The sequence below is a fragment of the Melospiza georgiana genome, chromosome 20 (genome assembly GCF_028018845.1).
Source record: "Melospiza georgiana isolate bMelGeo1 chromosome 20, bMelGeo1.pri, whole genome shotgun sequence".
NCBI lineage: Eukaryota > Metazoa > Chordata > Aves > Passeriformes > Passerellidae > Melospiza > Melospiza georgiana.
In genome coordinates this window covers 1,888,495-1,912,951 of record NC_080449.1, presented here as the reverse complement: position 1 = coordinate 1,912,951, position 24,457 = coordinate 1,888,495, and the positions used below count along the sequence as shown (strand labels likewise).

Sequence of the window (24,457 nt, the reverse complement as noted above, 5' to 3'; positions counted from 1 at the left end):
TTTCCCCCCACCTTTCCGCTTCCCTGTGGTGTCCACAGCTCCCAGCACTCCCGCACCAGGAACATGCTCATCGGCTGGCCGATGAAGCTCCAGGGCTGGCAGTACACGGTGGGAGCTGCATCTTTTCCGCCTTAAATCAATCTCACCCGTGGGTCCCTGAAAGCCGGTGCAGCCCCCCCTGGGAGCCTGCGGAGGCGCTGGACCCCGCAGGCTGAACGCCCTGTTCTGCTCTGGGACCCGTCCCTGTTGGCTCACGGGGACACAAGGCCGCACCAACGCGGTGTCACCCCACATCGGGGGTAGCCGCAGCCCCTTGGTGACCGTCATTCCCGCGCGTCCCGACTGGGGGCCCGAGCCGAGCGGGGCCGAGCCGAGCCGAGCGGGGCCGAGCCGAGCGGGGCCGAGCGGGGCCAAGCCGAGCCGAGCCGAGCCGAGCCGAGCCGAGCGGGGCCGAGCCGAGCCGAGCCGAGCCGAGCGGGGCCGAACCGAGCCGAGCGGGGCCGAGCGGGGCCGGGCAAAGCCGGGGCGGGAGCGCCCCCCATCGCCCCCTCCCTCCCTCGCAGCGCCCGCGCCCGGCCCGCTCACCCCGCGGAGGGGGCGTGGCCTCCCCGTTGTGCCACGCCTCCCGCGCCCGTTCGGGCCAGTAGGCGCTCGGCCGGCGGCCCCGCCCCCGCGGCGCGTCACGGCCGTGCCATTGTTATGCAAATAAAAGGGCGGGTAAAAGGCGCGCGCGGGCCGGGGCGCTGCAGAGCTGCGGGGCGCGGGCAGCGGAGCAGCGAGCGCAGAGCGGCGGGGCCGGGGCGCGGCGGCAGCGGCGGCACCACAGCCCAGCCCCGGCAGCGGCCGCAGCACCGCCCGCCCGCCGCCGCCGCATGCCCGGGCGGGCGCCGCCGTCGCCGTCCATGCGGGGCGGCGGGGCCGAGGCGGCGGCATGAGCCAGAGCGAGGTGTCGCCGTGCGCGGCGCCGCCGCCGCCCCCCAGCCAGCGGGTGTTCCAGGAGGCGGTGCGGCGCGGCAACACCAAGGAGCTGCAGTCGCTGCTGCAGAACATGACGAACTGCGAGTTCAACGTCAACTCCTTCGGGCCCGAGGGCCAGACGGCGCTGCACCAGTCCGTCATCGACGGTAACCTCGAGCTCGTCAAGCTCCTGGTCAAGTTCGGCGCCGACATCCGCCTGGCCAACCGCGACGGCTGGAGCGCCCTGCACATCGCCGCCTTCGGGGGCCACCAGGACATCGTCCTCTACCTGATCACCAAGGCCAAATACTCCGCCGGCGCACGGTGATGCCGGGGCTGCCCCCGCTGCGCTCGCCCGCCGCTGCCGGGGCCGCCCGCTCGGTGATGCCGGCTCTCGCCCAGCCCGCGCCGCCCCGGCCATGCCGGGCACTCTCCCCGCTCCCCCGGCCGCCAGAGCTGCTCCCGCCCCCGCCCGGGGCGGTTTGGCGAAGATTTGGGGCCCCACGCAGAACACGCCACATTTTTAAGTTTTTTGGTTGGTTGGTTGGTTGTTTATATTTTTTTTAATCTTCCAAGGGTTGTTTCCTACTGTAACGTGGGTTTTTTCCTCCATCTACCTCGGCTGCACTCACAGTATTCACGATTTCAGTTTGACATCTGGGCAGATGCTTTAACACCCCCCGCCCCGTTCCCTCTCCGCTAATATTTAATCCCCCTCCCAGCCCTCCTTGTTCCCGACCCTCCCATTTAAAGTGTTCTGGCTCAGAAACTAATTCATTTCAACGCCCCCCACAGCCCCCCGCTGACCCCCGCTGCTGCTGGGGTCCCCTCTCCGGTGCCAGCCCCGGGCCCGATGCCCCGTCCATGGGCCGCGGCTTCCTGGCGAGGAGGAGCAGGAAAGTCTTCTTCCTCTCCAAGGTTTTCCCAGTGTTTCCCACCGCTGACTTTTTTTTTTGTCGAGGCGACTCCGTTGGAATATGACAGACGTGGTTTTTCTCACCCCGATTGCTCCTGGGTTTGGTTGATTTTGCGTTGGGTTTTCTGCTTTGGTTCTTCATTAGGTGTCCGAAGAAAGTCTGCATCTTCACCCACTCCACGAATCCGTTTAGCACACGTGAGATCCCAGGAAAAGACATTGAGTCCTTGTGGTTTTGTGTGTAAAGGGGGATTAGCAAATCCTGGACTGTTTTTTTTTTCTTAAAAAAAAAAAAAAAGTGAAATAAACTCTAGAGGCAGAGGATTTGCTTTTGCACAGAAAAGGGGCGCGAGCGCTCTCTGCTGCCTACAGAGATGCTGGAAAACTACTGAAAAGAGTTTGGGAACTTTTATTTTTTCTTTTGGTGAAACTTGGATAACACTTCTCAATGCAGAACGATTCACTTGACGTACGTACACTCACCCGCCTTTTATAGGAGATATATATCCCACCGTATATATCTTTATAAAGGAAAGGGAGAAAGCAGAGCGAGCCACCCGAAGGCGCATTTTGAAGTGACTGCACGTATAATCGCAAATGCTGCTTTTTTATTGCTATGGCACAAGAACATCCATTTGGAAAATGCGGAAAAGTTCAGAAGTCTCCTTTCTCCTGCTGGTCTTTCAGCCCTCTTCTCGTCTGCACTAAAGCCACCCGTGTCACTGCCATCTCCCTGCTTTTTCCTCTCTTGCTCCCTGCATCCAAACCATTCTGATTAAAAAAGAGAAAAGAAAATAGTTACCTGCTGGTTTATTGGGGTTGTGTCTTACCTATTTATCATGTCTGTATATATTTGTGGGTGAAGATTGTGAGCCTGGTTTTGTTTGAAGCTGATGGTGAGTGTTTCAAAAATATGGTTTGGGATATATGCCTCTTTTTTTTTGTTCATTTTTTCTTTTCCTAGTCTTAAAACTAAAAAAAAAAAAAAAGAAAACAAAAAAATAGAGTCTGCCCTGATTATTTCCCATTGCACTGAATATTCTGCTTTGTCTCTGATAATTTCACCTGCAGTTGTTTGCGTTTTGTTGGGTTTTTCATTTGTTTTTGTTCTTCTTCCACTTCAACAATTGGAGATGATTTAAAGAAGAAAAAAAGCCCTGTCAAAAGTGTCTACTGTTATTGCTGTAATTTGCAAGGAACTGCTTGGCCGAAGTCTTTCTGTGAGCATGGAAGGGGTGTCCAGCACTTCCACTGGTGCTTCTGTGCGGTAGTTACGGGGTGGGAACAGGACCTTTCCTAGTGAGGTTTTATCGTTGTTACCAGATGGTTGCACATTATTTTTTTTTTACGTAAATGGATTTGCCACAATGAAATGTCATAACATTTATGACATGATATTAAAAAGTGTATTGTAAAGCCAAGTTCTAGATGGATTTTTAAAAAGAAATCTTGGTTATAAACCCAGTCTAAAGGGAGCTCTGTCCAGTGTTGTAAAGACAACATGATGTAACCCATATTTATATTTTTATAAAATACCTATTAAGACTGTGAATCTCCTGTGTGAATTGCTGGGTGAGTTGTTTAAGAAAAGTATTGTTCCTTTTCAGCCTCCTGGAGCTTTAGACACGCTGAGATTTTTGGGAAACTGTACGTCGGGGAAGGGGGTTTGCTCTGAAATTGTGAGTTGATGTATTTTTACATCCCTTTGTATTTTACTGAAAAGCTGCTGCCCTTCCTAGTCCCTAGAGTTTCAATTTTCTATGCAACCCCCACACCCCCGTCTCTCTTGATCCTGAGAAGTAAAAGGGATGCAGATTGATTCAAATTGAAATGAGGGTCCCCCCACCCCCCTTGTTGGCTCATCGTGCTGCTGACCCTTCACGCCAAAACGGGGAGTACAAGGAAAAAAAAAAAAAGAGGCAGGTGGGGGAGGCTGTTTTGTGCATGACTGGTTGCCTTCCAGCAGTCATCTTTTTAATTATTATTGTTATTTTTGTAAGAAGAATATATTGATAATGTCAGTGAAATAAGCAGACATTGAAGCTGATGCACAGATTGCTCCAGAAAGGAGTTTTTCTGTAGATTTTTCTTTAGATGCAAATACCTTTTTTAATTATGTTAATTAATGTTAAGAATTTTTAGGCTTATATTGAAGCTGTATGTGGGTCACTATATGATCATTTCTAACTGGATAAAGTCTGTACAGTACAGCATATTCCTGAGTGTATGATATAGACATGTAGCCCCAGAGTGCGAAATTTATAAATAAATTTTTCATTGATCTTTTTATAAAAAAAAAAAAAAGGTTGTTTTGTTTGTTCTTTTCCACGTGGTTTTTGGTAGTGCTGGGTGTTTGCTGTTGTGGGGATGGCTGCCTGGGACCCCAGGTGTCTCTTCTGGTGTCAAACCTGCAGCTGTTGTGGGCTTGGAGGCACCCCTGGAGGCTGGGCTGGGTTTGGAGGGAGGTGTGGCTCCTTCCCACGGGCTGGAGGGAGTCCCCTGGGCTCAGGGCTGTCCCGGTTTGCCCCATCCCAGCTGCTGGGGGGGAGATGACTCAGACCGAACCCTGGTGCTGGATGGGCATGTGCTGTTTGAGATGTTCCTACAGAAGCTCCTTGTCCCCAGGGAGTGAGGGGAGAGCTCACAGCCCATCCTGGGATGGGGGATTTGGGGTGCATTTTCGGGGCTGCAGCCCCAGCCCGTATGGCTGAGCACCCCACAGCTCCCTGTGAACATTCTCAGCTTTTTGATTCCAGCCTGGGCACCTCGGGCTGTGGGGATGGGGTCAGTGATGTCTTCAGTGCCCCAAGGAAGGGGCAGAGGGTGAGGGTCAGCGTTACCCCTCCATCCCCAAAAGCATCTGTGTCCTCTGGCACGGCTCAGAGCAGAGCAGTGCCCAGCAGGGCTGTGCCCCTCTCAGGAGGCTTTCCTGGCAGGACAGAGGGGCAGAGGTGGGGCAGGGCAGAGGGGCAGGGCAGAGGCAGAGGCAGCCCCGGGCCTGCACAGCCAGGCCCTGCCCGAGGCCGGGCCTTTGAGGGCACCATGCAGGCAGGCCTCCCTCGCTGGCACTGCTGGGGGGTCGGATGAGGCTCTTTATCAATGATTCTGCCAGCTCTGCAAATGCCTAAATCCCAGGGAAATTTGTGCTGTGCTCAGTTTGGCTCTGGGTGTGGGTTCCCAGGGATGCAAGGAGTGGCATCCTGCAAACACAGTGTCGGCGGGGGGAAACCTGGAGAAAAGGCTCAGTGTGACCTTTCCAGGTTGGCCAAACTCCACTCCAATGTGCCAAGCCCTGTGCCATCTGCTGCCAGCACGGGCCAGTGCCTGGCACAGACACAGCTGGTGTCCCCAGGTGCCCTGGGGGCATGCAACCACCCAGGCAGCAGCCCAGTGTAGATAATACAGGCACCAAGTGACCCAGATGGACTGAGCACGAGAAAAGAGATTATGCCAAAACCATCAGTCACAACCACTGGTGGTCCTGGAGTTCCTTCACCCAAGGTTCTCTGGCAGCTGCTGACTCCAAATCTGTTGGGAGTGTGGGGTGAGCACCACTACCCTCCCCAGGTGTGGCACTGTGTGACATTGACCACCAGCCTCTGCCACCAAACCTCACAGCGGCTATGCTCCCCAGGGCACACGAAGTTACACCTGTGGAAATAATCCCAGCCTCATCCCTTTGCACTTGGAATGCTGCAAAACCTTGTCCTGGCACCTGCCTTGGGATTTCACAGAGCTGGGTTCACATGGCTCAGCTCAGCCCTGCAGCTTCTGATCTTCACCTTGTCCCAGGGCCCCAGAGAGCTGGGCTGGGCCAGCCACCACCTCAGGAACAGGTTTTCTGGAGGAAGGCAGCATTGCTGTGTGTGGTTCCTCTCCCTGCTGTGGATGGGGTGGGCTGGGGTGTCCAGCAGCCCCTTATTTGGGCACCCCCCTGGAGCCAAGCCCAGCAAAGCCCCTCTGTGTTCCCCACATGTGATGGCCCCGGCAGTGGAAATGTGCTGAGGACACAGCTGAACCCCAACCCCATGGCAGCAGCTGCCCCGGTGCCAGGCTCCCCCCAAGGCCCATGGCCACCCCACTTTGCAGCTTTCCTCACAGAAACCCCATCCAAGGAATCTAGGAACTTCAAAGACTTGATTTTTTTACCCTCTTGTTCTTTCCCTTTTCTATTTTTGTTCCAATAACACAAAAATATTGGATGGTTTGGTGGTGTAAGCACATTCTTCTGGCATTTTTGCCTGTCCCTGGCTGCGTGTCATTGTCCATCAGCCGCATTACGTAGGTGCTGTTGTTCCAAGAGAAACCAAAGCAAGAATTTGAACTTTCAAGTGCTTCCTGCCATTGTCTTTTGCTTTTGTTTGTGCTGCTGACTCCAAACCAGATGGATCGGGCTCCCCTCCGGCTGGGGGGCAATGGGAAGTCAACACAGCCCAGCGAGGTTTGACAGCTTTGTCTTCTCTTCTGTTGCCCTTCATCCGTCAAGCCCGGCCATCGGCACAGAATCGGCCGCCACATATGGATGTGGGGGAGGAGGTGGGATTTTATTTGAATTTCAGGGAGCTTAACACAGGGAGTAAGTAATGAATGAGAAAGAAAGCGAGCGGGCAAGCAAGAGGGGACAGGCTGTAATCAAAATTCAGGACATTTTAAATAGATGCTTTGTTGGGCATTTGTATGACTATGATAATGCCGCAGCCCAACGGCCCAAAGAGGAGTTACCTTTTTTAACAAAAAGGAATCACAATCAACTTCTGTTCGGTGTCGGCGAGGAGCTGGTGGCTCAGGCTGCCTAGCCAGGCTGGCCTCATTTCCAAACATCAGAATGGTTTGGCCCTTATCAAGGCATTCTGGGCTCCATCCCTGTGAATGGATGGATGGATGGATGGATGGATGGATGGATGGATGGATGGATGGATGATGGATGGATGAATGGATGGAGGATGGATGGATGGATGGATGGATGGATGGATGGATGGATGGATGGATGATGGATAGATGGATGATGGATGGATGATGGATGGATGGATGGATGGATGGATGGATGATGGATGGATGGATGGATGGATGATGGATGGATGGATGGATAGATGGATGATGGATGGATGGATGGATGGATGATGGATGGATGGATGGATGGATGGATGGATGGATGGATGATGGATGGATGGATGGATGGATGGATGGATGGATGGATGGATAGATGGATGGATGGATGGATGGATGGATGGATGGATGATGGATGGATGGATGGATGGATGGATGGATGGATGGATGGAGGATGGATAGATGGATGATGGATGGATGGATGGATGGATGGATGGATGGATGGATGGATGGAGGATGGATAGATGGATGATGGATGGATGGATGGATGGATGGATGGATGGATGGATGGATGGATGGATGATGGATGGATGATGGATGGATGGATGATGGATGGATGGATGGATGGATGGATGGATGGATGGATGGATGATGGATGGATGATGGATGGATGGATGGATGGATGGATGGATGGATGGATGGATGATGGATGGATGGATGGATGGATGGATGGATGGATGGATGGATGGATGATGGATGGATGGATGGATGGATGGATGGATGGATGATGGATGATGGATGGATGGATGGATGGATGGATGGATGGATTGTTGGATGGAGCACCAGGCTCCTCAGCACATTGTGCAGGACAGGACAGCTGATGGTTTCAGCCTGTTTTTGCTGCTGACACAAAGCTACTGCAGTATTTGGTGCTGGGACTGGGTGCAGAGGTCCTATCCCCCATATCCATCCCAGGTCATCGTGTTCCTGCAGCATAGAGTGATTATTTGCTCTTCTTGGGGTGCACATGATCTTCATGCACTGCCATGAGGTGAACATGGTATTTTCGGTGCCATCCCCCATGGCCTGAAATCACTGTCTCTCCACAGACACCCATGCTTGGAGGACTGTGTCCTCCCCAGGATGTTCCCAGCAAGGTGTAGGAACATCCAACAAGGAGATTGGAATTGGGGGCAGCTCCAATTTCTCCTTGGTGCAGCAAGTGCTCCCCAGGGCACACATCATGCCCCCAGGAATGACGCTGCCCCATTGTGGAGGAAGGAGAAACCTTGTCCCAAAACCCCTGCAGCTGTGGTGTTCCTCTGCCACCATGAGCACTCGTCTGAGGGTGCCCAGGGAGAGGTGACCTCTGGGTCTCACCCTGGATGGGACACAGACCTGTAGGTTCAGTGGAATTTTCGGCTTTTTAACAGGTTTCTCTTCCTGGGGAGAAATGGTCAAGCAGGACAACATCGTGGTTTGTCTGGTTTTGGGGGAAACAGTGGATGGGGTTAGGATCTGGAAGGATGGAAGGTGCTTGGCTGGAGGGACTGAGGGATGGCAGAGGGCCTGGGGGGATCACTGGGGACATGGGGGGTAGGAGAATGCAGGGAGAGGGGCTGGCTGGGAGAAATGGGTAATAGAGGCCTGGTGGGATGGATGGGTAAGGGACAGGTAGAAGAACAGAGAGAGGCAAAGCTGGACAGCTGGAGCGATGATGGGGTTGGGACAACCATTTTAACTGGGAACTCCTCATTCAGCCTGACTCCAAGAGTGTCCTGTGGCTGGGAGCAGACCCTGAGGGCAAGCCAAGGAGAGCAGCATCTCCAGCAGCACAATCAGGTGATGGCAGATCTCAGCCCAGCTGTGCTGGTGGTGTTCTCCTGGCTCTTTTTACAAAGAGGCTCCCCAGAAGGGGAAGATTCCCCAACCAGCTGCATGTTTATCCTGGTAGGATGGCTATGGCTCTGCTGACCCCTCCTCAGTGGGGCATGGAGGATGTGGACACGAGCACAGAGCAGTGGCAGAGTCCAGCCCTGCACAGCACTGGCTGGAGGGGACAAGGACAGAGGGGACATTGGCTGGCCAGCACTTGGTGGCTCTGCTGTGACATATTTGGGGGGCAGCTGAGGCTGAGCCTTCACAGGGAGCCCGAGCAGCACCCTGGGACTGATGGTTCGTGCTCTGAAACATGACAGCACAATGAACAGATCCTGGCTTGAAATGAATCCTGCAACCAAGGAGAGCCTCTGCTTGGAAGCAGTGATTCTGCAGCCTCCTCTCAGCCCAAGACTGACGTCTCTGTTCTTGTTTTCTCCAGGTGAAAAATCTCTCCTCACCCATGTGCAGTCCCCAGCAATGTTCTCACACATGAATGCAGTTGCACAAAGAGGCTCCAAATGTGTGCAGCCCTCAGGGTTTCCTGCCCTGGACTAGACTCTGGTGTCTCAGTGTGGTCACCCCTCCAGCTGGGGCAGGAGCTGGGTGGCATCTCCCTGGACTCCTGATTTCCTTTGATTATGCCTAAACCACTCAATCACACAGTGGCTGGAGGGCTTTCCCTGGAGTGGGTGGATGAGCTGGAAGCACCTGTTGCAGTGTGCTCTAAAGGTTTCACTGAGTGCCCCTTGGAAATGATTGCTGGATTTCCAGCACCCTACCACCTTTGGGGAACTGGCAGGTGCTGTGACACTTACTGGGTCTCTCACTGGAGGCTTCGGTTTGGAGGTCACAGATGGGGGACCCCAACCCAACCTGGTGGCCCTAGGGAGCCGGGCTGGTTCAGCACCCACTGCCTAGGAAGGTGCTGGCCCAGCACCCACTGCCCGCCTGTGCCCAGAGCTGGGGGCACAGGGCAGTGCCAGGATCAGGCCTCCACCCCCAGCACAGTGCCCAGACAGGGAGCCTATCCCCAGTGGGTCCCCACATTTCTCCTTGCTCACATTCACAGCTACGGTGACAACTCTGAGCCGCCCCTGTCCCATTTTCCACTGACTGCTCCCCCTCATTCAAAGCCTCTGTCCTTTTAAGCTATTTTTTTTCTCTCCTATTCATTTCCCGGACGCCTCGATCCTTTTCTCCTGCCTAGCCCCTCTCCTGAGCAGCTGCTATGCTAATAAGCATGAGGCAGAAAAGGGAGCGAGCCTTTGCAGGGCAGGGGAGGAGAGAAAGACCCCAGAGCCCTCCAAATGCTAAATAAATCCAAGGCTGGGGCAGCATCCCCGAACAAAGAGGCCTGGCCTCCCCCCTCTCTTCCCTTCTTCCCAATTCCACCACCTTTTCACATTCAAATCCATTAAACAGCGAGCAGAAAGACCCCGAGTATTCATAGCATTGCATTAAAGAGAATGGTCCCTCTCCATCGGGGGCCGGCAGAGGGAAGGGCTCTCCATCCCCTCTGGGCTGGGAATCACCCAGCCCCGGCCCCTGCGCTCGCTGCAGGGAGGACAAAAGCCTCTGGCCCCACACAGGGAGACCAGTGTCCTTTCCCCTGAGATCCAGGGTTCTTCCCCACATGGGACTCTTGGGCTTCTCCAGTGGGATGGAGCCCCCGGTTCCTGCAGGGTGTGCTGGAGCCTGGGGGTGCAGGAGGATGGGGGCCCCCACATCTCCTGCCTGCTGACAATGCTGGAGAGTGCTACAGCAATGACAGGGCAATGGGGATCCCCAGATTTGAGGGTGGTGAAGATCTCCCCCAGGCAAGGGCAGCTCCCTCGATTCCGGTGCTGGGTGAGGAGGGAGAGTGCTCCTGCCAGGCCAGGCACAGCCCAAGGTGCTCTGGTGGTGCCACCAGCCCCTGAGCAATGACCCCACTGTCCCACCACAGCCAGTGCTTCCCAGCACAGCAGGTGCCTTGGGCTGATAACAGAGATCCCTCATACCAAAACTGATGGTTTCATATCCACTGTGCCTATTTTGCCCTTAAGTCAGAGCAGCTTTCTGGTGCAAAGACCAGATTCTCTCATTCTCTGAGCAGGAGGAGGCAGGGATAGAGGTGGATGTGCAGTGGGCTCCCTATCAGCTGCTGAGGCTGATGGTGGGATGCCTGAAAGGATGGGATTTTTCTCTGGGGGAAAAATACGTGGGCATTTTCTTCTTCTGCCTTCTGGGATGGAAAGGGACACTCACCTCTGGGAAGGATTTCATGCTCTTCTCAGGGACTAAGTTTCTTCTGGAGTCACAGAATTTCAGGAGATGAGGCTTTTAGTACCAGATACTGAAAAATCTTTTGAATTCATGGACTTAACATGTTAGGAATAAATTATGTCATCTGGACCACAGAGACCATGATGGTCACTGCAGTGCTCAGGAGGCAGCAGTACCTGGGACCCTCCTGCAGTGGTCAGTGGGGTGGGATTCAGCTGGGTCAGTGGGGTGGGATTCAGCTCTGACCATGGGGGTCCATCTGAGGTGGCATCTGGGTTCCACTGTGGAAGAAAGGGAAGGATGGAAAAACAAAGAGCTTCCCTAAGCTCGTTTTACTTCTTGTGATGTCCTGGCATGTCCTTCCTGGCCTCTGGCCCAGATTCTGGAGCCATCCCCTGGGCACCCTGAAGCATCTCATTTGGCACACAGTGCCTGAATCCTGCTCTGCACCAGTACAATGAGGAGTCTGGAAGGTGATCAAGGCCACCTCCATGGGCTCAGCCATATCTCACCCTGGGCTTCTACATTCCTGTTTACCTGGTCACCAGGGCTCCATGCTGACCACTGCAGTTCCTGCCCAGATCTGGGGAGCATGAGGGACCAGACCAGCAAGAGATCTAGATCAGAAAAGGGGGAGAAGTGGGACAACCCTCAGGAAACTGAAGATTAGGTTAACCATTACGTGGGACATGGGACACAGGAGCTCAGACCCCTGTCCCTGCAGTGCAGGACCCCAAAGCTGTGTGAGCAGTGCCTGGAGTGTGTCTCTGCATGGGATCCCTGGCTCCCTAAGCTGCTCCTCTGTGTGGGGTCCCTGAGGTGCCTTCACAGGTGAGGTTTCAGGGCTGTAGGTCTTGGCTGACCCATCCCATCCCTACTTCCCACTCCAGATTACCCAACTCCTCAGGCCAGGGAGAATTTTGCTCAACTCTGGGACCTTTCTAGGCTCCACAAAGGATGTGTTCCCCCAGAAATCAGCTCTCTGGAGTGAATGTCAGCAGGGACCCGAGAGGCTTCTGAGAACAACCTCCCCCTATCCCATGAAGGAAGCCAGCTCTAGTCAGGGGTCAGCCTCAGATTCCCAGTTTGTGGAGAAGTTCCCATGGGGAACTTGCATGCAAACTGCAGATTGACCCAGCTCATCAGAAACAGGTAGGGGCTGTGCTTGTGTGGGCAAGTGTCCTTGGGCAGAGACACTGGGCACCCGTCCCACACTGCTTCGACCAGGGGACTCACTTCTACCTGTGCCTCACCTGGGGCAGGACATGAAGGGTTGCCCTGGCAGGGAGAGACATGGAAAGCTCCAGATGCTGCCAACACCACTGTCCTGCTCCTGGGTGACTCCCCATGTGTCTCTCTATGGGTCAGTGACAGGTTGCTATGGTCCACCATTGCCCTTGGGGACCCCTCGTTCCCAGTGTGACCCTGAGCCCAGCCATCATCTCACTCTGCTCCACCTTTCCTGAGGACCAGCCTGCCCCAGACCTGCCCGCAGAGCAGCCCCATTTGCACCCCGACCTGCATGGCCCTGGGAGGTGCTGAGAAGGGCAGGGAACACTCTGGGCTTACAGGGAATCTTCTAAGAAATAACACAACTAACAAGCACTGGGGCACCACCATCTCTGGAAGTGCCCCAGCCCTTCTCCAGCTCTGCTGGGACGAGGGCTGGGAACATCCCAGAGCCATGAACTGCCCCACATTGCTGCCAGACTGCTCCAAGGTCTGCCCCAGATGCCTCCTCATCCCTGTGGGAATGGCTGAGAACATTATGTGCTGGGGGGCTGACACAGGAGAGCTGCAAGCACTGCTGTCTTCCATCGTGGCTCGCACCTCGAGGGGTGTGGTGGGACCGTCCTGGGCAGGTCTACCTGCGGCAGCAGGTGGGACAGGGGTCGGACCGTTCCTCCGAGGGGTTGGCCGGGGAGAAAGGTCCCTGCTTAGCAATGCAGGAATGTAGGCCGGGTTGAATGCGGCGGAGGCGGGTCTGATCTGGTGCCCCACTAAGCCTCCATTCTTTCCCAGCCGGTGCATCTTGTATTCAGGCTGCCTGCTCCTAAGCAGAGCGTCTTTAATCCTTCCCTTGTCTCCTCCATTCCCTTTCAGGCCTTTGGCCAATGGGAAGGGGATGAGCAGCTCTCTGCAGGAAGGAAATTAAAAGCGAGGAGGAGGGTAGGGAGGAGGAGAACGCGGGGAGGGGGACTTGGAAGGGGAGACAATCCTAGAGTGGAGATGCCAGTCATCGGGGTCTCAATAGCCCCATTCACCCTGCCCAGCCACACAGAAAATCAGGGTCACCAGGATCCATGCCCTGCCTGGAGACAACTGTTGCTTTATTCTTTTTAATTGCTGGAAAACGCAGAAAAGTTCACTTGTGTGTGTGGCTGGCTCCGGTGGGGGCTGCGCCGGGGGCCGCGGGCGGCGGAGGGGCGGGAGGGCCGGGGCAGAGCCCGACCCGCAGCGAGAGGGACACAAACAGCGGACGCACGGGAGGGTGGAGGCTCTGCAGGGCCGGGCAGCAGAGAGCCAGCCCGGGGACAGGGCCGTGTCCTGTCCCGGGCATGCACGGCAAGGGTTCCCGCGGTTTTGGGGTGGAGGGCCAGGCAGGGAAGAGCTGTGCAGACCGACACGTGTGGGCAGATGTGTCCCCACATCTCCGGGCACCGGGAAGCCTGGTTGATGCTTCTGGCTGGAGACACAGGGACCAGGCAGCTCAGAGCACACGTGGGACACCCAGCGGCACGCCGACATCCAACCCGAGGGTGCTGACACAGCTTCCACATGGACACAGGGCTGTACCATCTCCACTTTGAGATGCTGCTCCAAGTGCCACCCAGCCAGGTGAAGGTTCTACCTCTGCACCTGCATGGCCATACCCAGGGGATGTCCCAGAGAACAGCTCTGGGGAACCAGCTATCCCAGTTGCCCTCTCACTCTACCATCCATCCCTCTTGCTGTCCAGATGTGCCCAGATGTGGCTGAGTACGAGTCTTGACACACAGGCCATCACAGGCTGTTGGCACCCACCAGCACCCCAGCAGCGCTGCACCAGCAGCTTGGCAGCTGCCCTCTAGCTCTGATGGTGGTGAGTGCCAAGGGATGCACTGGGAGAGAACATGAGTCCCTGGGCCAAAGATGGAGCCAGTGTCATCCTGCCCCCATCAGGGACATCTCTGTGCACCCTCCCACAGGCCTCCTGTGAACTGGGGATGATTTGGGTCTGTTGCAGCCTTCAGATTTGGGTTGCACTTCCCTCCCCAGTCCAGCCTTGTCTTCCTTTGCTCTGTCCTTTGCTCAACACTTGACTTTCCTGTGTGAGGAGCATCAGAGATGTGCTCCCAAGCACTCTGTGACCCATGGGACAGAAGGCAGTGTCTTCTGAGGTTTCCCTGATAACCATGTCCTCTTGCAAGTCATAGAATTCCAGACTGGTTTGGGTTGGAAGGGGCCTTAAAGCTTATCCAGTGCCACCCCCTGCCATGGGCAGGGATAGCTTCCACTATCCCAGAGTGCTCTAAGCCCTTTCCAACCTGCCCTTGGACACTTCCAGAAATGGGGCAGTCATAGCCCCTCTGAGCACCCTGCGCCACGGCCTCACCTCCCTCACAGGGAACAATTTCTTCCTAATATCTAATATAAATCCCTCCTCTTTTAGTTTAAGATAGCTGCCCCTTATCCTGTCACTATCTCCCCGTGTAAAATGTCATTCTCCCTGTCTTTTACCAGCCTCCTCCAAGTCCAGCCTTCCCCGGTGCCCATGTCTGCCCGCCGCAGGAAGGGGCTCGGGGGAGCCCTCACGGCCCGTGGCTGCGGCGGGGCCGGAGCGGGGCTCTCATTCCTTACCGCCGGCTGCCCCCTAGCGATGGAGGCCCCGGGGCAGCGGGCACCCCGCCTGGGGACTGCAGCTCACGGCTTTGCTGAGTCCTGGGTGCTCCTCAAGAGACAGCAGGCGGGGCGAGGAGGAGGAGGAGGGCTGCCGAAGGCGTCTGTGCCGCGGGTCCGGTCTGCCCCGGGGCCTGGGCACGCCGGGATGTGGCAAGGAGATGTGTTTGTGGAGATGTCCAGGCTGTCTCTGCCGGGCCAGAGCAGGCCCGTGCCCGGGCAGCAGCACCTGCTGGGCCTTATCCAGGCGTCCGTCAGTGACCGCGGGGGAGTGGAGGGTGAAAGTCCGGCTGACTTCTGCCAGTGTGCCGCCAGCTCTGGCCCTTCTCCACAAATATTGGGCCGTGGCCGCCTGGAGAGGGACTCCTGCCCTTTGCTCTGTTTGCAGTTTCCCTCGCGCTGTTTGGTTTCTGTTAATCATCCAACGAAGGCAAACACTGCTGGGAAGGACTGAGGATGGCCCAACATTTTCCGCTCCTCCCGGCCCAGGGACCCTCGACTGTGGGATGGGTCACACCCAGCCGGATCCTGGATGCTGGCCCTCAGCTTGGGACTGCCTGGAAGGGCTCCAAAAGGGGAGCAGGAAACTCAGGCTCTGTTCCCTATGGATACTGATTAGATAGCTTGGGCTAAGTGCTGGGCATCCCTCAGTGCTCTCCTCACCACAGGGTCAAACTGGTCCATCAGGGCTGGGGGCTCTTTGCAGGATGACAGAGCAGGAATATGAATCCAACATAGACTAGAGGAGAAAGGCAGCTCCTGGCCCCATGGTGCAGGAGCAGGTGAGGAGCTCAGCCTGGTGTGGCTGGTGGGGTGCTCCGCTCCCTGCACATCCCCAGAAAGGCAGCTCCTGGCCCCATGGTGCAGGAGCAGGTGAGGGTGAGGAGCTCAGCCGGGTGTGGCTGGTGGGGTGCTCCACTCCCCAGAAAGGCAGCTCCTGACCCCATGGTGCAGGAGCAGGTGAGGGTGAGGAGCTCAGCCTGGTGTGGCTGGTGGGGTGCTCCGCTCCCTGCACATCCCCAGGGCCGCCGAGGGCAGCGGTGCTCCCGGGGCCGCACACCCCACCTCCCCCGGCACCCCCCCGCACGGTGCCCGGCCCCGCCGGCCCTGGTCTGAAGGTCACAGTGCTGCACAGCGGGGGCAGTGCAGAGTCCGGGATCCCACTGGAGCGCTCAGGCTCAGCAGCACTCCGAACCCACCAGCCATGATTATTTGGGGTCTCCTTTCCCTCCTCCTCCTCACTGTGGCTCGTGGAACCCCCATCGGAGACCAGGATGAAGATATCCAAGTGCAGGAGAATTTTGAGGCTGAGCGGGTAATGGCAGCTTGTGGTCCCTTAATTCTGGGGGCAAAAGGGATGGGGTAAGCTTTCTTTCATTTTCCTCCAGAAAGAAGGGCAGTAATGGCTATGTCCATGCCAGGCTGTGTGGGACAGGCATTGGCAGTGTGGCACTCCCTGGGTGCCACTCAGGAGGTGCCAGGTTCTGGGGTGGCCTCATCCTGGCAAACCCCAGGCAGGGTGGCTGCAGTCTGAGCAGCAGGGCAGATGAGTCCTGTGGAAAGGCTGTGGTTCAGCATGCCAGGATGCAGGCTGCCTGGGAGATCCCCCTCAATGCGCCCTGTCCCCTGCCAGGCTTCATGCAGCCCTGCACATGTGCCCAGATCTGGGTCTCACTGGTATACATGGGTGGGTGACAGCCTGATGCCTCCAGTCCTGCCTCATAGTCAGGGAACCAAGGGAAGTTCTGCTCAGTGCTGATACACTTTCCAAATCCTGCAGCAGCTCTGGCCTCTGCACCCTGCACCATCACTTCCCAGTTTCTCCCTGCATCAGGAATATTTGGACTCTGTCCCACCCTGGTGAGGGGGGCTCACGGTGCAGACGTGTCTCCCATCTCCCTGCAGATGTACGGCAAGTGGTTCGACATCGCCATCGGCACCACCTGCAAATGGATGAAGAACTACAAGGAGAAGTTCAGCATGGGCACACTTGTGCTGGGTCCTGGCCCCAGCACGGACCAGATCAGCACTACCAGCACCAGGCTGAGGTACGGGGCACTGCTGGGAGCACTGCTGGAGGTGCTTGAGCCTTCTCCAAAGCCATCACACCAGGGGTGCTCCCTCTCCCAGGGGCTGGGAAGACATAGGGGTTACTTGCTCTGCCTGGCATCCAAGCCCTGAGGAGGGGATGGATTGGGTTCAAATACCCAATACCTTGGGCAGCACGATTTCAAGGGTCCTGCACAATGTCCTTTGTGCCCCAGACATGATATTTATGCCATAACCAGGGAAAATAATCCTACCAAGTAGCTAATTGTTTTCTTCCTCTCTCCAGGCAAGGTGACTGCACACTAGTCTCAGGGGAGTACCAGAAAACCAGCACCCCTGGAAAATACACCTACTACAACCCCAGTGAGTTGGGGTGAGGCATGCCTGGGAGATGGGGACCAGCTCTGGAGACACCTGGCAGAGGTGGAAGGGGTTCAGAAGAGCAGGGCTCAGAGGCCACTCCACACTGTGGGGTGGCCTCTGATGTGGACATTTCTAGCCAAAGTATAGAGTCAAGCCGCAGGGAAAGGGCTGTTTGAGCACTGTCCTTGCATAGCCACAGGATGATGAGATGTTGGCAGCAGGTCACTCCTGTCCACAGGGTCCCAGGCTGGGGCAGGGACCAGCCACACTTCAGGAGCATTAGCAGCATCTCAGTTGTTCGCAGCTCTTGGTTTCCAATCCCCTCAGCTTAGAGACTGGTGAGCCTAAAGGGACTCATGGTTGTATGTGATTCTGCTTCCCAAACATCACAGTTTTTTAATTAGATGTCTGATTTCAGCCTCCAGCTTTGGGGCTGTCCTACACTGCTCCATCTCACCGTGAGGGGCAGGAATGACATCCCTGTATCTCTGTCTCACCCAGGATGGGATGTGTCTATCCAGTCCTATGTGCTCCGTACCAACTATGACGAATATGCTGTCATTCTGATGAAGAAAAAAAGCAGTTTTGGTCCAAGCACCACCCTGAAGCTGTATGGTATGTCTGGCACTTGAGGGCAAGCAGGCTCTGGGTGGACCAGCACAGCTCAAAAACACCACCTATAAGGGTCTCTCAGCTCCCTTGGCCTTAAGGGACCTGACCATGGGCTTTGGAAATGGTGTCTTAGACCAGCTCGTCTTTGGCATGGCAGAGGTGGAGACTCATGGCCCCATGAGAGCCACATCAAGCACTGATGTGAGCATCCAAACCAACATGGTCTTTGGGATGAAGGTGGTGATATCTGCTTAGAGGAAACCCAGCCCTGAAGTGGCAGGAGATGCTGTCTTCCATGATTAAGAAATATTAAACCCACTTTGTCCAAGCCCTTGGTCAAGGCTGGTCAGGAACAGCAGGCTGCCCAGGGAAGCAGTGACATCACTGTGCCTGGAAGGGTTCAAAAAACATGTAGATGTGGAGTTCAGGGACATGTTCTAGGGTGGACATAGCAATGCTGGGTCAGTGGTTGGGTTCAATCTTTGCTTCCCTGATTCTATGTTGGGAAGGACCAGGAGTCTGGTGTTGCACCTGCCTGCAGCCACCCAAGCTCATTGTGTGCTTGGGGACTGCACTCCCACACCAACCCTGCTCACAGCCTATTCTCTTTCCCAGGGAGGAGTCCAGAGCTACGGGAGGACCTCATGGAGTCTTTCCATCAGCTGGCTCTGGAGATGGGCATCCCCGAAGACTCCATCTTCATCCTGGCCAACAGAGGTAACCTCCCATGGGGCGTGTGCCTCTCATGCTGCCAGAGCACTCCAGCTGCTCCTTCTGCCAAGCTGGGGAGACAGGGGATGGTCAGGAGGGAGGAAGGAGAGACAAATGTTTTGGTAGCATGGAATGAAAAGGAAATAAGGCCAATGTGTCAGTCAGGATTCCACCAGAGAAATCAGCTTCCAGAGGGGTCCGTGCTAGGCTGTCAGGTCAATGAAACCACACCACTAGGATGAGGGCATGGGACACTGGTGTCTGGTCCCCAGGCTGGGTGCTGCCAGCACCTGGGAGGCTCCTTGCTCAGTCTGGGGTTCAGAAGGGGCTAGCATGATGGAGGGTGTGTGTGTGGGTGGGGGGGTGTGTGTATGTGTGTAGGATTTTGAGGGGAACCAGGGGGAGTGTGGGGATTTCAGGGACATGGGCATTTTAGGATGGTGCTTCTGCAAGTGAGAGGTGGAAAACAGAAAGAGGGAATAACATTGAGTGGAACTGGGAGGGAGTCCCCTTGCCCAGGGTCCTGCATGTGCACAGTGCTGGACTCACTGAAGTTTGTCAGGACACCTCTCCTCTTACACTGCTCATCTTCTCTCCTGCTCCTGGGCCAGGTGAATGTGTTCCTCAAGACATTGAGAATGCTCCCCAGGTGAGTGGGCCAGCTGGGACCTTCTGAAGTGGATCAAGGCCAGAGACGTCCCTTCCAAGCCAAACTCACTGGAGATTGGGTGTCCAGGGAGAAGGCTCCATGGGCAGAACATGTTGTTTGGGCAGTGACTCCACTGACCATCCTGCGAGTTGCTCTTCCAGCTCTGCTGATGGGCTTTGCCTGCAAGGATGGGGGTAGGGCAGGCGCAGGCTGCAGGGGGAGGCTCCTGGTGGCCAGGTGGGCACAAGAGCTTATTTCCAAGTGGGAGACTTTTCCTACTCTGATTTTTTTCACAGTGTGAAGGTTGCTGGTGTTTCCTTGCTCCTTGCCTGTGTGTGTGTCCCAGCCAGGCTGTAGGCCCCTTCTCCAGGGATGGGGGAGCTTAGCACCCATTGGTCCTTCAACTTGCATCACTCAGCACCTCCCAGTCTCTCAGGGCTTGGTATTGAAAGATTTTCAAGGGGGAAATGGGACTTTCATAGGAGAAACAACCCAGTTGACTCAAGAGCAGGTAACACATCATTGAGGCACATCCCCAGCATGAGGCACGACTTGGGCACTTTGGGTGTCTTAATCCACAGCCTGGGATTGTGGACCCCACCCTGGAAGAGGACGGGGCTGGGAAGATCATGAGGTGTGGAGGGATCACAGCCTGCAGACCCAAGATCAGTTAGTGGAGATGTGCTGGGAGCACAGAGGAGAGTTGTGGCCTGAGGTGCCCCTGGCACAGCCCACCCTGAGGGCAGTGGGGTGGGCAGCAGGTCCCACAGGCAGGGACTGACGGCAGCTCTGTGCTTCCTTACTGGTGCAGAGAGCACGGAGAGCAGTCCTACCCCTGGAGGAGGAGGGCTCAGCTGCAGGACCCCTGCCCACATACATTGGCAATAAGGAAGGTAGGTCCCAGGGGAGGGGGCTGCACTGGGATCCCCCTGGCCTGCCCTCCCATTTGCCTGTGACCCATGGTGTGCTGGTCTGCAGACTCGTGCCGGCTGAGCCGGGACCCCGGGCCCTGCAGCGGGATGCTCCCCCGCTTCTTCTACAACTCCTCCTCCATGGCCTGTGAAACTTTCCACTACGGAGGCTGCCTGGGCAACGGCAACAACTTCTACTCAGAAAAGGAGTGCCTGCAGGCGTGCCGCACCGAGGGTGAGAGGCTGGGGGCACTGGAGGTGCCTTGGCTGAGGCATCACAAAGGATCTGAGCGCTGCCTCAAATGCCACGTGCCTGGCATCCGTGTGGGGGTCCCTGGACACCCTGCCTCATGCAACTCCTGTCCCTGCAGCTGCCTGCCGGCTGCCCATCGTCCCAGGTCCCTGCAAGGCACTGTTGACACGCTGGGCCTTCGATGCAGCCCAGGGCAAGTGCGTCACCTTCATCTATGGGGGCTGCAAGGGCAACGGGAACCAGTTCTACTCAGAGAAGGAGTGCAAGGAGTACTGCGGGGCTCCTCAGCTGGCAGGTACTCCCCTTGGCCCCCACCCCAAGGCAGCAGCCTGCAACATCTCCTGTCCTGCACTGGGTCTGCCTGGGGTGGGGACAGGCCTGTCCTGGCTCTGGATGGGTCTGTCCTCACTCTGGATGGGCCTAGGACGCGTTTACCGTGGGTTAAGGATCAGTCTGGCTCTGGAATTGTTTTGTGCTCTGCCTGGGATGGGTCATTCTGGGCCATTCTGGGTCAGGATGGACCAGGATGGGTGTATTCTTGGGCTGTGATGGGTTTGTCATGGGTTGGTGATGGGTGTGGGATGGTTTTGTGCTGTGCCCGGGAGGGATCTGTGCTGGGTAGGGAAAATGGCCATTAGCCCACAGACAGTATGGCAGAGCAGGGCTGGGCAAGCTGCAGACATGCTGAGGCCATGACTGAACTTCAGTGTGGTCTTGATGAGAGGAGGAACATCCCCAAGCAGGTTGGGGTGCAGTGGGGAGCAGTGGAGGTGACAGCCCCGGGCTGAAAGGCTTGGTGGTGCAGGAATCCTGACACCAACTAAGGACCAAGCCAGGGTCCCTGTCAGGGCTGTGATATCTGCCAGGCCCCCCAGCTCCAGCCAGTGCAGGGGTTTCTGTACTGAACCTCCTTGGGAGACACAACAGGCACCACCTCTCCCTCAGGGGAAATGATGACCAGTTTGTCAGGAGTCTGGCAGAGAAAATCATCCTGCAGAGAGGGGTGACTGAGGTGTCTTCCACCTTGTCCAGCCCTGGGTGTGCCTGCTCCAGGAGGGCAGGAGCTGGGGCTTTTGCCTGACCCCATGGGTGGGAGATGGAGCCTGACTCAGGGCAAAACCCATCTTTTATAATCCCTGCCAGCAATATAAAGTACATTAATGCCACCATGGCGCGTGGTGGGACACAAAGTGCAGGACAGCCCATCACCTGCTGCGTCTCTCCACTTGCAGAGGACGAGGAGTTCCTGCAGCTCTCCAACTGATGCAGGCAGAGGATGAAGAGCCAGCATCCAGCACCAGGGTCCTGCAGGACAGTGCTGACAGCTGTGGTGGCCCAGCAGATTGCAAATGTCTCTCCAGCAGTAAATGTCCCTCATGTGACCAAAGAGCGCAGTATCAATGCTCAGGCTGGTGGGGAGCAGGGTGAGGGGCGCAGGAGGGGCAGGGGATGCTGTGGGGTCCCCTCTGGCCTCCCTGGTGGGTGTCCCCACCTCGGTGGGGTTATGGGGTTCTCCCCACTGAGGCTCTGGCCTGCCTCAGGCCATTGCCCTCTGCCCACACAGGGCCGGGGGGCACCGAGAGGCTCAGGGGTCCTGCTGGATGGGGCTCACCAGGACCCCCATTTGCCAGGAGATGGGGTTGGGCTGTGGGAAAGGGACAGCAAGGGAGGGTAAAAGTGTCTGCTCCTCCCTAAAGGTGAATGATTGCAGCTGGCTCGGGGTCACGGTGGGACCGGGGAGACCCGTGTGGGGGGCACGGCCGAGATGGGGGGCACAGGGGATGAGGCAACCACGAGGGGGTTATATGGGGTATGCAGCATGGGACTACGGGGTGTCAGAGAGGACCCTGAGGGTCGCGGGACAGTTACGGGGTTACGAGGGTCACGGGAAAATGGGGCTGGCATAAAAGCGGAGGACACGGGTTATGACAGTCCCAGAGGGCACAGGGCTCCCGGGAAGGGATTAGAGGGTGCTCTGGGGGTAGTCCCAGGGATGCTGCAGTGGCCTCGTGAGGGGTTATGGGGGTCACGGGTGGGGGGCCTATGAAGCTGCCAAGAGGGGATTGCCAGACTCTTGGGGGGCTGTGGCGCTCCCAGGAGGGTCGCACCGGAGGGTCTCGGGCGTGTTGGGCTGCACTCGGCCTTCCAGGGGGTCACGGGGGGGTTCCCAGGGATCGCAGCGGCGACCGCGCTCCGCGCCCTTCTGTCCTCCGCCGGCCGCCGTACCCGCGCCGCGCGTGCCCCGGCCCCCCGCGGTGAGGCGGAAGAGCCAAGATGGCGGCGGCGGGAGCCCCGCGCCGCCCCCGCTTCCCACGCCCGGCCCCCGGCCCCAGCCCCCGGTTGGGCTGAGCGGCCCGGCCCCAGCGCCCCGTGCCGGACCCCGGCACCGGTTCCACCGCCCCGCGCCGGGACATGCCCCGATAGTGCCTCCCCTCCGCCGGCGCAGTTTCCTCCTGCCGGGCCGGGCCCGCACACCTCCGCCCCGCATGGCCGGGCCGGCCCCGCCGCAGCCCTGAGCCGCCCCGTGCCTCCGCCCGGCCCCTGAGCCCGCGCTCGGCCCGTTCCCCGCCGTGCAGCTGTGGGACCACGAAGATGTTCTCGGCCCTGAAGAAGCTGGTGGGCTCGGACCAGGCTGCGGTCCGCGACAAAAACATCCCCGCGGGGCTGCAGTCCATGAACCAGGCGCTGCAGAGGAGGTTCGCCAAGGGAGTGCAATATAACAGTGAGTCGGAGCGCCGGGCCGGGGAGGCTGCTCCAGCCGGGAGGGAGGCGGGCGGCCCGGCCCGGTGCCCCGTAGCGTGCCCGGGCTGGGAGTGTGTGCGCTTTCTTTGTGCGGGTTGGTGCTTTTATCCGTATTCGCTCAAAGCCAAGTTTGGAATTAAATGTTGGAGGTCATTGGAGGAGTGAGGGATGGAAAACTTTTGTCTTTCGGTGCAGGACTCGGGACCGGCGGTGCAGCAGCGTTCCTGAGCGCTGCCTGCCGGCTGTGGCCCAGGAGAGAGTGCCTGGTACATCAGTTTGTGTCAGTTCGAGCATCGAGAGGGGAACTCCCCTGAGTGCGTGGGTGATCTTCCCTGCAGCGCAGGATAATGGTGCTTGCAATTAAGCTGTAATGGTTGTATGATAAGAGTCTATTAAAAAGCTCAGCCCTGTCAGGCTTTAGTAAAAGGTGGACAGTAAATACCTCTGTGTGCCCTTGGGACGTCATTTCATCCTAACTGTCTTTTCTGCAACTCATACATTTGCTCTTTTATCGAGGAATGCTTTCAGAATTCTTTTTCTTTCAGTGTTGAACTGCATTTTTCCCTTGGAGCTCAGTAAAAGTGGTTTCTAATACAGTGTTTCAGGAGGGCACTGCAAGTATGTGAAATACTTCCCAAAGTGACAATTGTGAGATAGGGACAGCAGTTATGTCATTCCTGCTGAAAATAGAGCTGGTTCCAGAGAGCGCTGTGAGTACCAGCTCGTCTGTGCAGATCCAGGCAGGCGGGGAAGGCAGATTGCAGAAGGCTGAGAGATTGGCAGGTGGGAAAAAGACTGATTTGTGAATGTGGCACTGGATAATTTCTGTGAAGGCACACGTGTTGGAGGAATAGAGATGCTGTTGGATCTCAGTCTGAACCAGAATGTGATGGAGAAGTTACACTTTGAGGTTTGGGGTGTTTTTCTCTTTGTTTAATATTATGGCTGTGCTTTGGGACTGAGGTTTTGAAATGCTCTGTTTTACTAGAGAGAGCATTTGGTGCCTTTATCCCTAGCACACCTGAAGATATGCCAGTGCTGTTTAATTTATAAAATTAGTGTCTTAGCAAGCAATCCTGAGTGTGAAAAGTAGAAGTGTGATTGTTGAGCCTGGGTTTCCAGTCAAAGCCTGGGGTGAGGATGAAGGTGCTGCCTTGGAACACAGCGCTGCATCCTTAAACACCTGCTGGAGATCTGCTGCTCTCAGGCTCTGGGTTTGTGCAGAGGCTTCATGTGGCCACAGCCCAGAGGACCTGTGTGCCCCATGGGCAGCTGAGTGCCAGAGATCAGGTAGCTAATACCAGCTTGTGAATTATGTAAGAGCCAGGAGCTGCCTTCTCAGACAGGGCAGGTTTGTGCTGCAGATGGAAGAGATCAGCTGCATCCTGCTGGCACAGGATGGACCAGCTCTGCTCCGTGGTGACTGCATCGTGCCAGAGCTG

General features: G+C 56.6%; 3 protein-coding genes across 3 annotated transcripts in view; all 3 read left to right on the top strand.

The window, feature by feature from the left end:
* The first annotated feature begins 916 nt into the window (after nt 1-916).
* Nucleotides 917-4,149, top strand: NRARP (NOTCH regulated ankyrin repeat protein). Its single transcript, XM_058038092.1, has one exon. It carries the CDS (start codon nt 932-934, stop codon nt 1,283-1,285), a length of 354 nt encoding a protein of 117 aa, XP_057894075.1. The 5' UTR covers nt 917-931; the 3' UTR covers nt 1,286-4,149.
* An 11,727-nt stretch (nt 4,150-15,876) lies between these two features.
* On the top strand, nt 15,877-21,660 carry AMBP (alpha-1-microglobulin/bikunin precursor). The gene is made up of 10 exons (XM_058038131.1): nt 15,877-16,040; nt 16,631-16,773; nt 17,061-17,137; nt 17,639-17,752; nt 18,365-18,466; nt 19,072-19,109; nt 19,921-20,002; nt 20,088-20,255; nt 20,392-20,568; nt 21,506-21,660. Exons 1-10 carry the CDS (start codon nt 15,930-15,932, stop codon nt 21,535-21,537), a joined length of 1,044 nt encoding a protein of 347 aa, XP_057894114.1. The 5' UTR covers nt 15,877-15,929; the 3' UTR covers nt 21,538-21,660.
* Nucleotides 21,661-22,619: 959 nt separating this feature from the next.
* RABL6 (RAB, member RAS oncogene family like 6) overlaps nt 22,620-24,457 on the top strand; it is a 54,148-nt gene continuing 52,310 nt past the window's right edge. The window contains exon 1 of the mRNA XM_058038320.1: nt 22,620-22,995. Coding sequence (XP_057894303.1) covers nt 22,866-22,995 — 130 coding nt within the window. The 5' untranslated portion in view covers nt 22,620-22,865. The remainder of the gene's footprint in view (nt 22,996-24,457) is intronic.